The sequence below is a fragment of the Macaca mulatta genome, chromosome 8 (genome assembly GCF_049350105.2).
Source record: "Macaca mulatta isolate MMU2019108-1 chromosome 8, T2T-MMU8v2.0, whole genome shotgun sequence".
Classification (NCBI taxonomy): domain Eukaryota; kingdom Metazoa; phylum Chordata; class Mammalia; order Primates; family Cercopithecidae; genus Macaca; species Macaca mulatta.
In genome coordinates this window covers 17,234,967-17,248,001 of record NC_133413.1, presented here as the reverse complement: position 1 = coordinate 17,248,001, position 13,035 = coordinate 17,234,967, and the positions used below count along the sequence as shown (strand labels likewise).

Below are 13,035 nucleotides of genomic sequence, written 5' to 3'. Positions count from 1 at the left end.
GACAGATGGACATTACGTGCTTATTGAGGTGACTAAAACAAAACAGGACCTATATAGTATTATACTCAAGGATGCATGAGCAGAAGTCAATCATGAACAAACATGAGGCAGAACAAATAAGGATCACCCTATTTAAAAAGTAGCAAAGGACTATATTCTTCAAAGTGTCAATGTTTTTTTTTTTGTTTTTTTTTTGTTTTTTTTGAGACAGTCTCGCTCTGTCGCCCAGGCTGGAGTGCAGTGGCCGGATCTCAGCTCACTGCAAGCTCCGCCTCCCAGGTTTACGCCATTCTCCTGCCTCAGCCTCCAGAGTAGCTGGGACTACAGGCGCCCGCCACCTCGCCCGCCTAGTTTTTTGTATTTTTTAGTAGAGACGGGGTTTCACCGTGTTAGCCAGGATGGTCTCGATCTCCTGACCTCGTGATCCGCCCGTCTCGGCCTCCCAAAGTGCTGGGATTACAGGCTTGAGCCACCACGCCCGGCCAAAGTGTCAATGTTTTTAAAGAGAAAAGATAGGCTGTAGAAATATTCCAGATTTAAAGAAGCTTAAAAGACATGACAATTAAACAAAATATCTCACTCTAGATCAAATCTTGTACTGACGGGCGAAAATGTAAAGGATATTACTAGGTCGCTTGACAAAATTGTAATATGGGTAGTGGTAGCTCAAATAAAAGTAATATGTAAATGTAAACCTATGAAGTTGATAACTGCTTTGCTTATTTCTTTCAAAATGCAATTCACCCTAATTTTTTTCAGAAAGAAAAAACTGTGTATATGTGTCTGCATGTGTGGAGAGGTAAAGAGACAATGGGGGTAGCAGGGATAATGACAGTCACAAAGCAGATGGAATAAAATGTTAACAATCACTGAACCTAAATAAAGGATATACATTGGCGTTATTTGTACTGTTTTCATTTCTAAAACATTTTAGAAATTATTTCCACATATAGTTTTTTGGGTTGTTTTTTTTTTTTATTTTTTAACAAACGTTTATCGACTAAATGTTTAAGTCTGCTAGGGAGACAGGTTTGAATAATTTCTGATTAAAATTTAGTATTTCTTATAAGGAAACAATAGTACCCTTCAAATATTACTCAATGTCTTGCACCAACTAAATGATACATTGCACAACAAAATATTTGCCAAATCATTAAAAAAATGACAGAATTAGGAAATAAGTTTAGTCACCAAAATGTCATTAAAACCAATGATATAATTTTACAATGACTGTGGTACCATATGGGCAATTACCACCTTGACTCAGAATAAATGTGTTTCTACCTTATAGTAAAAATTAATGCTTCTGTATTACTGCCTGCATGAACATACTTTTAAAATAACTGGCTCCAATTGTTTACTGTCAAAAACAGTTGTGAGAGTAGGGAAAACATGGTCATAAAACCTCCAAGTAAGTATCAACTATCATCAACATTTAGGTTCATTTCCTTCCATAATAAATTGTATATGTCTATCTATACTCATATTTACCCTTTACAACAAACTAATAGATCATACTATTAACTAATACTATTTTTCTAACCTACTTGGAAGCTTTTTACACCTTGAGCTTCATTCTAGGTAAAATATTCTTGTAAATCATTTTTTGGCTATGCCATAGTATATTTACTTATTCTTATTTTTAGACATTTGATTCATATCCAATTTTTCCCAATAAAATGAGTGTTATTTTCAAAATTTCTACGGATAAAAATTGAAATCATCCTTGATAGCATCCTTAGGTTAAATTCGTAGAGGTGGAATTGTTAAGCTATATTATATAAAGACATGACACATGCTATTAGTATGGTTACACCAATTTATAGTCTCAAAAGCAGTAAATCTGAGTAGATATTTTCCCATATAGCTTTAAGGTGGCTATTAACCTTTTCTCTTTGCCCAAAAGATAGATAAAAATTATATATCTTGCTTTTTAATTAGAATTTCCTTGATTACTACCACTGAAACGTTTCAAATATGTTTTTTAGCCTCTGAAATTACCTTGTGCTTAACTCCTGTACTTTTTAATGGCTTTTAAAAGATCAATGAACCATTATTTTAAAAACCATCTGAATACACCTAACAGTCCAAGTTCAACTTATCATTTGCAGTGATTGAACAGAGTTTTCTCTATGCAAGGAGAAATAATGATAGAGAAATTCAAAAATATTAGTGTAGCCTTATTAAAATGTTCCAAACAAACCAACCAACCAGCCAATTATTAAAACTGCGGGGAATAAAAACATACATGAACATCCGTTCTGTCAGCAATCCACTTTGCTAGTTGTTCAGCTGCAAATCCAATTCTTTGGAGGTCAAAAGTATCAGCTCTCTTGGGTCTGCCTTTTGGAGGAAAATGCATGAATGTAGGAGCAGAGTTCATGTTGAGCTGTAAAACATGAGGAAAAAAATACTAAATATAGTATCATCCCCACATTATAGATCATTAATCCAACATTTTATGCTTTTTCTGTAGAAATTTGGGGAAAACAGCATTTATTATGAAAATCCAAGTGGTTTTCCAGAGGTAAATTTCTGTTTTTATTTATCTTAATTCACTACTGGATGAAAAAGAACTTGTAAATTTGACTAAGTTATCTGAATCCTCATATTTAACATACATCATTCATACCATGCATTATATTCTCTATATTTTATAAGTCATTTCATTCTTTTTCCTTTCTTGAATTCTATAATTAGGGTAAAAAAAGTGTCTGAAAGTGCAAAGTAGAAATATAGCAATTTGGTATTACATGAATTATTTCACTTCCTAAGCAGTTATTTTTAAAAAGTACTGGAATTCGTTTTAAAAAAATAAGCATATTATGGAATTAATTTCCAACAAACTACAAGTAGATTGAATTCCCTATTCGAAATGTAAAAGACTTTATTTTTTGTGTAATGATGATGACTATGAAAGAGAAACCAACATTTCTGCTCTAAACAAGTTAAATTTACCAGAGAATGAAGAAGAAATCCTCAATAACACTCTTCTTCCGCTCAATTTGTCTATTAACTCAACTGTCTTAAATTGGTTATATTTCAGAAATATTTTCTACAAGTAATTTCTATTCGAAAAGTATACTAAACAGAACACTACCCTAATATAAATGGTGCTTATTTAACAATATAATATCTAAAAACATGTATCAGGTTAATTTGCAGTAAGGAATAAACTACAAATATATATATATACGAATAAAATTTCTGTTGCCCAGGAATTACCAAAAAAAGGTTTTAAAATGAAAGGCCAAGAGATTTTTCAGCCCTTGACTTGCAACATAGTTCAGTATTTTCTAATAATGAAAACAAAAATCAATATATATATATTAGATCACAGTTGACATCAAGCAAACGATACAACAGTAAAAGCTTAGCTCCCCATAACAACGAAGTTTAATAACCAAGGATATACTCAAGACCAAAACAGGTCTTGCCCTATAAATGAACTGTGGCTACAGCAGTCATATTTATAAGACAGCTCCGAATCATTTTATAGAGCTTCACACAACTTAGCACAAACAAGCTGAATACCCAAAATAAATGGCTCTATATCAAAAATTTCTCATTTTTACTACTGCAAATGCAATCAAATTTCCATTACTTACCTCCATGTTATCTACATTAGTACTCTTCAAACACTACTGCTAAAGATTAATAGTTGGTCCATGTTTGCTATGGTTTGAATGTTTGTCCCCGCCAAAACTCATGTTGAAGTCTAATTGCCATTGTAGCAATATTAAGATGTGGGAACTTTAAGAGGTGATTAAGCTATGAGGGCTCCACTCTCATGGGTGGGATTAGTGCTACTATAAAAGTGCAAGTTGAGCGTCCTCTTGACTCTGTCTCACACTTTCACCTCCTGCCATGTGATGATGCAGCAAGAAGTGCCTTGCAAGATGCTGGTAGTTAAATATTGGACTTTCAGCCTCTAGCATTATGGGAAATAAATTTCTGTTCATTACAATTATCCAGTCTCAGGTATTCCGTTATAGCAGCCCAAAATGGACTAGGACAAACGCTGGTCTCAGAGGCAATGGATGCTGCTACAACAAATACCTGAATAGGTGAAAATGGTTTTGGAACCGGATAATGGGTAGAGACTGAAAGAATCTGGAGAAGCATACTAGAAAAAGCCTAGGTTGCTATAAATGGATCACTAAGGGTGATTCTGGAGTGGGCTCAGAAGAAGAGGGAAGCTGCAGAGAAAGTCTAAACATCTCAGATATTTAAGTGGTTACAATCAGAATGCTGGTAAGAAATATGGACAGTAAAAGACATTCTGATGACGTCTCAGATGGAAATGAGAAACAGGTATTGAAATCTGGAAAAAAAGACCATACTTGTTACAAACTGCAAAGAACTGAGCTGAAGTGTGTCTGTGTCCTAGGACTTTATGGAATGCAGAACTTAAAAACAATGAATGAGGATATTTGGCAGAAGAGATATCTAAGCAGCAAAACATTCTGGATGCGGTATGGCTTATTTCAAATGCATATAAAATACAAGAAGACAAAAACTATTTAAAGACATACTTTATAATTAAAAGGGAAGCAAAACATAAAGATTTGGAAAACTCCCAGTCTGGATATGTAAACAATAAAAAACATGTTCAGGAGAGAGTATCAAGAATGTGGCCTAGGGACTATTTATAAGGAGATTAGCAGAAATGGAAAGGAAGCCAGGTATTACTCATCAAGACAAGGGGACAAAGACCCTGAAGGCATTTCAGAGCTCTTCAGGGGAAGACCTAGGGTATCTACGGGGCCTCAAAGCTCACTGTTCAGAGCCACTTGGGGTGTCCACTCCCTGCATTCTAGTGTAGTTCTCCTCAGCTGCCCTCACCATGGATCAAGTAGGCCCAAGTGTTGCTCAACCCACTACTCTGGAGGGTGCAAGCCATGAGCCTTGGCAGCATCCATAAAGGGCTAGCTCTGCAGGTGCCCAGAATGTAAGAGCTGAGGAGGTATGTCTTCCTTCACCTAGATTTCAAAGGACTTTGCGGAGAGCCCAAGAGCCCTGGTAGAGACCTGTTGCAGAGGCAGAGCCATTGTAAAAAATCCCCCTTAGTGGATCTACGGCAGCAGGGCCTCTGCTGAAACCCCAAACTATAGAGCCAAGAGCATGCAACACCAGCCTGGGAGAACTGCTGTGTGGGCTTGGGCCTCGCAAAGCTATAGGGGTGGGGCTTCCCAAGGCCTTGAGGGCTCAACCTTTGCCCCAGTGTGCCCAGATGATGGCAGGTGGAATGAAAAAAAATTAATCTCCAGCTTTAAGATTTAATAGCGTTTTCCCAATCAGGTTTTGGGCTTATTTGGAGCCAGTTACCCCTTTTTTTTTTCTTGCCTATTTCTCCCTTTAGGAAGGGAATGTCTATTCGACGCCTGCTCTACCATTTTGTTTTAGAAGTAGATAATTTGTTTGATTTCAGATACACAGCTGGAGGGGAATTTGCCTCAGGATGAATCATGTCCTGAGTCTCATCTGTATCCGATTTTGTTAAGACTTGGGACTTTGGAATTTTGAGTTGCTGCTAGAATGAGTTCAGACTTTTGACAGTATTGGGACAAAATCAATGTATTTTGAGTGTGAGAAAGACATGAGTTTGGTGGGGCTAGGGGCAGAATATGATGGTTTGAATGTTGTTTACTCATTGTTTGAATGCAAAACATTCAAACCATCATATTCCGCCTCTGCCCTCCCCACAAACTCCTGCTGAATAAGTTAGCCAGTCTAAGGTATTCTGTTGCAGCAGAACAAAATGAACTAAGACAATGCTCAAGCAGTTAACCCTTCCAAAGGGATTCCGAGGTAATCTTTTCATCGCTTCTTTCCTTTCTCTTCCTTCCTTTACCACAACTTTTAATTATTTCTACAGAATTTAGATTTAACCAACTTATGCAAAAATAAGGTGGTTTTAGGAAGGGGGAACGCTACACACCAGTATTATTGCTAATGTTATGTAATAGTAATAAGAACTATTTAGCATATACTTATGCATCAGGCACAGAGCTAAACAGCTACATATATTAGTGTTAGCAGTGGTGAATCCGTAGGGGTCTGCAGCAACTTAATTCTTGCCTCCTCAAAGGAATCCGAGGGTTATAAAGCAGAGTGAGAGGCTGAGGCAAGTTTTAGAGCAGGAGTGAATGTTTATTTAAAAGTTTTGGTGCAGGAATAGAAAGAAGTGCACTTGGAAGAAGATCAGGTGGGCAACTTCAAGACATCAAAGTGCACTGTTTGGCCTTTGACTTGGGGTCTCATACACTGGCATAACCCCAGGGTTTGTCTCTTCTCCCTTGACTTTTCCTTTTGGGTGGGCTATGTGCCTGCACAGTGGCTTGCCAGCACTTGGGAGGGGCCGTATGCAGTGTGTTTACTGAAGTTGTGCGCATGCTCGTTTGAGGCATTTTTCCCTTACTAGTCGAGTGCTCCCAGAGGCAGGTCATATAACAGTTAAACGCCACCATTTTGTCTTAGTGCGCATGCTTGAGCCTGCTTAAGTCCTAAGATCTCATCAAGAAGTGGCTGATCACCATCTTCGGGTGTTTTCTATCTACTGGGAGATTGCCTTTCCTAGCAGCCAGCTGCAACCAATTATTATTTTAGCAAGACAGTTTAACAATCACCTGATCATCAAATGATGGTCACCTGACATCCTGGGGTGAGGGACCCTCTCCTGCCCTGCTCATGTCTGCGTAGCTACCTACTCTAACGCTAACATCTTATTTTCATCTTCCCAATAGTCTTATGAGAAAGGTAATATTATTTTCCCTCTCTTACAGATGAGTAGAGGCATATAAAAATAAAGTGATTTACCAAAGGTCATACAGCAATGAAGAAGTAAAGCTGGAAGATGAACTCAGGTTTTCTGACTCTAGACACTTCATTACCAGGATATCATAATACCTTCTGAACTCTACCTCCATTTAATGAAAACTTTTTTTTGAGATGGAGTCTTGCTGTGTCACCCAGCCTGGAGTGCAATGGCACGATCTCGGCTCACTGCAACCTCCACCTCCTGGGTTCAAGCCACTCTCCTGCCTCAACCTCCCCAATAGCTGGGATTACAGACATGCACCACCACGCCTGGATAATTTTTGTATTTTTAGTAAAGACGGGGCTCTCACCATGTTTGCCAGGCTTTAACAATATTTTTTTCATAAACCTTTTTTAATAAGTTCATTAGAAGACTGATTTGAAAACACAAGCTCCTGCAATACAGTATAAACATCATACAGATTATAACATATAACATGCATATATAACATATATAAAAATATGTCTCTAATGTATATAGGGGCCGGGTGCGGTGGCTCACGCCTGTAATCCCAGCACTTTGGGAGGCCGAGGAGCCTATTATATATAAATTATATATAAAAATTATATCATATATAAATTATATATAAAAATTATATCATATATAAATTATATATAAAAATTATATCATATATAAATTATATATAAAAATTATATCATATATAAATCATATATAAATTATATCATACATAAATTATATATAAATTATATCATACATAAATTATATATAAATTATATCATATAAAAATATGATTTAATAGTCAGTTGGAAAAAAATAAGGTCTGGAGATCGAGACTATCCTGGCTAACATGGTGAAACCCCATCTCTATTAAATATACAAAAAATTAGCCGGGCGTGGTGGCAGGCACCTGTAGTCCCAGCTACTCAGGAGGCTGAGGCAGCAGAATGGCATGAACCCGGGAGGCGGAGCTTGCAGTGAGCCGAGATCGCACCACTGCACTCCAGCATGGGTGACAGAGCAAGACTCCGTCTCAAAAATAAATAAGTAAATAAAAATAATATGTCTCTAATGTATATAATAAGTGTTACATGGCCCTGTACATCAGGAGTCTATCTTACTCCATTCTCCCAGCAGTGGGCTTCCATGTAATGGACGTTCATTAAACTGAACAAAGCACACAGTTACCAGTTCCTTCTTTCTTCCCTGGGCTTCTCCCATCCCATACTTTGTTCATGTTCGTTTCTCTCATGGATACACAAGAGACATCTACAGAAACCACGTCAATACAAAACTATAAAGCTGAGCGTCCCCATCTTCCTCACTCCCCACATGAAAACTATCAGAAAATCCATACGAAGGCCTCATGTGGTAAAACTTCAGAGGTGCTTAAAAATTCATACAATTCAGTCCTTTTTCTTAATTAAAATACCCAATTCCCCAAGGCTACCCACAGCAGAGCACAACATAGACCTATTTCCTAGCTGAGCGCTCCTTCCAACACACCATGTTCATTAACCCACTGGCCTGTCATCAGACACCTAGCCTCAGCCATTCCTATGGGAATCACATATAATTGAAGCTACTTTCCCAGTAAGTCCCCAAAGAGCTAGAAATTACCAAGTTTCTGCACTTGTTATTAATATTATCTTCAGACACCACATTACTGCTGACAGTGCTTTAAAACATCAATTTAGAGACAGTACTTCAGCAAAATATGATTTAATAGTCAGTTGGAAAAAAATAAGCATTAAAAATATTTTAGTGTTTCTCAACTGAAGCAAAACATATACTTCTCCATTGTTGTAGATTAAAATTCCTCATAAAACTCATTAACTGCTATAACTTTTACTCATTTCTGCATTTTAAAATGAGAACTCTTGTTGCTAAACCAAGGGCTAGATTTTGGGAGAGACAAGGCAGTTCTATAGCAGGATTCCTGCTGAATCAAAATTAACCTGAGGAAATGTTTCAATTAAAAACAACTGATTTCAACTCTTATAGACCAAACTTTAGAATAATTATGTCTAAAGCAAACAAAAGAATTTAATGATTATATATAACCATTTATTTATATTATTATATACCAGCAGCCTACATTCAGTACTCAACACAAAGATAACAATATCCCATAAAGTTTTTTTTAAAAAAAATATGAATTAACGGCCAACATTTTAAAGAGAGAAATTTCATATAAAAATTATTATTTAGGTCTTTTCTTGAAAGAGATCTAGCTACATGTGGCCTACATACATGTGACCTACATTTCTTCTACAAAGCTGATGCTGAGCTGCACCTCTCCCACTGAGGTCAAGCACATCCCCTCTCCAATCTGCTGTAGTCCCCACCCACACCATACTGCTTCCTCAACAATGATACCAAGGATCAGATACATGGTGTTTTGGCAGTTTGGTTTCTTACAGTAGTTAAGAAATAAAAGTACTTTTAAAAAGCAAAAAATGAGTGTTTCTGTTAAGGATTTTTTAAAAGACATACCAATAAAGGCATTGTTTTAATAAAAGCAGGAGAAAGCATATTTGTAAAAGTAAATAAGATGTTTAATATACTAAGTATGTACTTAGTATATTAGGTATCACAACAAAACAAAGATAACATAGTATCAACAAAAATAGCACAACAAAGATACAACGAAACTAAACTAACCCAACTCACTGTCTTCATTTAGTCCACAGGTCTAGTCATGGGCTTCAAGACCGTGCTCTAGCAGTCTTGTTGGACCTACAAGACTGTTTGCCAATATGACAGAGAGGATTCAAGTATATACTGAATAGCACTTCTATCTGATGAGCTCTAAGGCCAATTATCCTGAGATTCTATAGAGATCTATCATTTACATGAAATAATATTTGGTTCTTATAGTATTGTAATTATTCTTTATAAGGTTATTTGAAATTACATATTTATATTTTATTATGATACTATTATTATTATTAGCTTCCTAATCTGTAAGCTGCTCATAGAGGAGAAGTATGTATGTTTTTCTTGCCAAATTTATTGCTCCTATAGAATAGGCACTATAGGAGCAAAACTATTTGCTGAAGGGATGAATATAAAGAAACAACCTAAAAAGGCAAAATAAATTTGGAGGAAATAATTGAAGAATACTAACAGAAGAAGTGCTGAAGGCAAAAAGAGAGAATTTATTTTATTTAACTAGAAACTGGCAAGAACAAATGATCTGGATGCAAATAAGTATAAATGTTCACTAATGGTGATTTACAATTAGTAAGAGAGATTCTTCACAGAACTGCATGCTTTTCCATGACCTGGTAAGCATTATGCCAAAGAGTATCACATGTGAGAAAAATTAAATAGGCCAAGATACCCGAAAAGATTAACCCCGGGATGGCAGTAAGTTTTGCATTTTAAATGGATTGATCGCACAGTAAAAACATGTTAAAAAATAAATAATAAACTGCAAGGTAATAGCATGATTAAGGACTAGGGCTCTGGAAGCCAGACAGTTGAGTTCAAATTCTAGTTACACATTCCACTAACTTGGTGACCTTGGACAAGCAACAGTCTCTTCACTCCTTATTTCCTCACCTATGAAATGGAGCCAGTAACAACACTTCTCTCACTGTGAAGCTACATGAAATAATACGTAAGAGGCCCTTAGAACGATGCCTGGACATAAGCTCTCGATGTCAACAATGATGATGTTAGAAGCATGACAACATTGATGATAATGAGAATTCCGGTCTCAAGTCCAACACCTTGCTCTAGCGAGAAGACTGGGTCAATACGCTGATTAGTTTGCTTGGGCTGCTATAACAGAAAATTCCAGAGTAGGCGACTTAACAGAAATTTATTTTTCACAGTTCTGAAGACTCAAAGTCCAAGAGGAAAGTGCCAGCAGAGTTGGTTTTGGGTGAGGCTCCTCCTCCTGGCCTGTGGCCATCTTCTCACTGTGTTCTAACATGGCCCTTTTCTCTGTGCACATGCACTCCTGCTCCTGATTCCTCATCTCATATGGACACCAGTCCCTTTGGACTAGGGTTCCACCTTTATGATTTCATTTAACCTTAATTACTTCCTTCAAGGCCCTATCTTCAAATACAGTCACGCCAGAAGCTATGGCTTCAACTTATGAATTTGGGGGTATACAATTCAATCCATAACAGAGAGAAAATACTTGTAAATAAATATGTAACCCTCTATATGTAAAATTCTGCCCCATTGGAAAAAATAACAGTTAAGTAAAATTTGCAATGAATTTTATATAAAATGTCACAAATCTGTGCAAAATACTATCTATAATATACTACCACCTATAATTAAATGCCAAAATAAGACTACTGCATGTAAACTGCCACTGCATGCTGAAAAAACACATTTCCTGTATGATGCAAAAGTTAAAATGAATTTATCATAATGGCAAAGACCTGTACAATTATAAAAATCAGTTTAGCCATAATTATGTTAATCACATCACAAAATTTATTATAAATACTTATTGTATTTATTAACGTATTGAATGAACTGTATTTGTGTGTGTGTGTGTGTGTGTGTGTGTGTGTGTGTGAAAAAGTCTTGCTCTATCCCCCACAGGAATGCAGTGGCACAATCTCGGCTCACTGCAACCTCCGCCTCCTGAGTTCAGGCGATGAATGAATTTTATTTTTATGTGCCAAACAAAAATGTATCGACCACAAACAACTATGTTAAATATATGAGTAAGATGTAACTCTTTTACCTGCTGAAAAACGTCTGTCCCCTCATCATAGTCCACCATACTGAAGAAGAGCTTGTTACAAAAAGCAGATGAATAGCGCCAGGAGTTTGCCAGTATTTGATATTCTTCATTAGCTTGCCTGATAAGAACAATGGGTCATAGTAGAAACACATCAGTACTGAAGCGTCTACAAAGCAGTTATTAAAACAGACAAGCCGAGGACAAGCACTGGCCAGTTTTTGTATAGACTGCAATCAAAGCATAGTTTTTAAAATGTATTTTTTTAAAAAAGTATTCTGACGTGAAAATTACATAAAATTCAAATTCTGATGTTCATACATACAGTTTTATTGCAACATAGCCACATTTATTCATTTACATATTGCTTATGTACTATAAGGGCAAAGTTGTAACAACACCACAGCAACTACATGTACCACAAAGCCTAGCCCTTGAAATAAAAATTTTGCCAACTCTTACTCTAGGGAATAAAAACATTTTGCAGCATTCCCTATACACATATATCTACCAATAATGTTTAGTAAAATGCAAAGACCAATTTTTAAGAATATTTGCAACTTAGTTTAACAGAAAACAAAATTCATAAGTAGTTTTAAATTTGAAAATAGTTATACTCCACCTTATTCATTCCATTTATCTAAAAATGCATTTACATTCAAACCAACAGGAAGCAAAGATTTCTCTTTGTAGCTAAACCAGCTGCCACAAACATTCCTTCTCTAAGATGATATTTGCTTCTATTTTGAACACATTTTTATTAGATATTTTCCTAATTTTCCAGATGAAAACATTTTTAAAAAATAAAATTGCTTCTTCAGTATGGTTGACTATTCTCTGGAGTTTACCTCCTTCCCCTCCCCAAAATGAAAGTAAATAAAAAGGTACAATGTAACAATAACAAAAGGACTTGGAGCAGAGTCAGCAGCAGAAAGATTTCCACAAACAGCTGAAAAACAGAAAGCTGGTGAAAAGTTTTGAGAGGAAGTTAGACTCTCAAAGGAGATTACAGTGCAATAAGAAGCTAGAAAAACATTAGATTCAGAAGCAGCAGAGTCTGGAGATTTAAAAAAAAAAAAAAAAAAAGAAGCTAAAAACAGATGTCTTAATTAAACTTCTTCATACTCAGTAGTAGACCAAACTTCTGCACCCTCCCCAACCAGTCCCAATGTTAGCCTTCACCCACTGCCCCCAAAAAAATCATGTATTTGAGGAAAACCTTATGCGATTTCTTAAAAACTTCTCAAAACAAACGGACTCTAAAAGAACAATCAGAAAACATTATAAAGAAAGCGGAACTGTAACTAACATACTTAGAAAAATTCTGTCAAAAAATGTATTTGTCAGGAACTGTGCAGGGTCTGAGATTTTACCACATATATAATGCAAGCTAACAAGCTAGCCTGTTACTATTTCATGGATGCTTGCAGAAGACATGAGACTCCTGGGTCAGAGACAAGGGACTTTATTAGTTCATTTCCATTTGCATCAGTTCCCTATCCCCCAAGTCTCAAAGGGTAACACAAAGAGTTCTTCATGGACT

General features: G+C 36.2%; 1 protein-coding gene across 5 annotated transcripts in view; it reads right to left on the bottom strand.

Moving 5' to 3' along the window:
- The window catches only part of TUSC3 (tumor suppressor candidate 3), a 309,201-nt gene that overhangs the window by 197,305 nt on the left and 98,861 nt on the right, over nt 1-13,035 (bottom strand). For all 5 annotated transcript variants that reach the window (XM_077942417.1, XM_077942416.1, XM_015144789.3 and 2 more), the window contains 2 exon segments: nt 11,496-11,613; nt 2,249-2,389 (listed from right to left, as the gene is read on the bottom strand). In XM_077942417.1, the coding sequence (XP_077798543.1) occupies nt 2,249-2,389; nt 11,496-11,613 (259 nt within the window).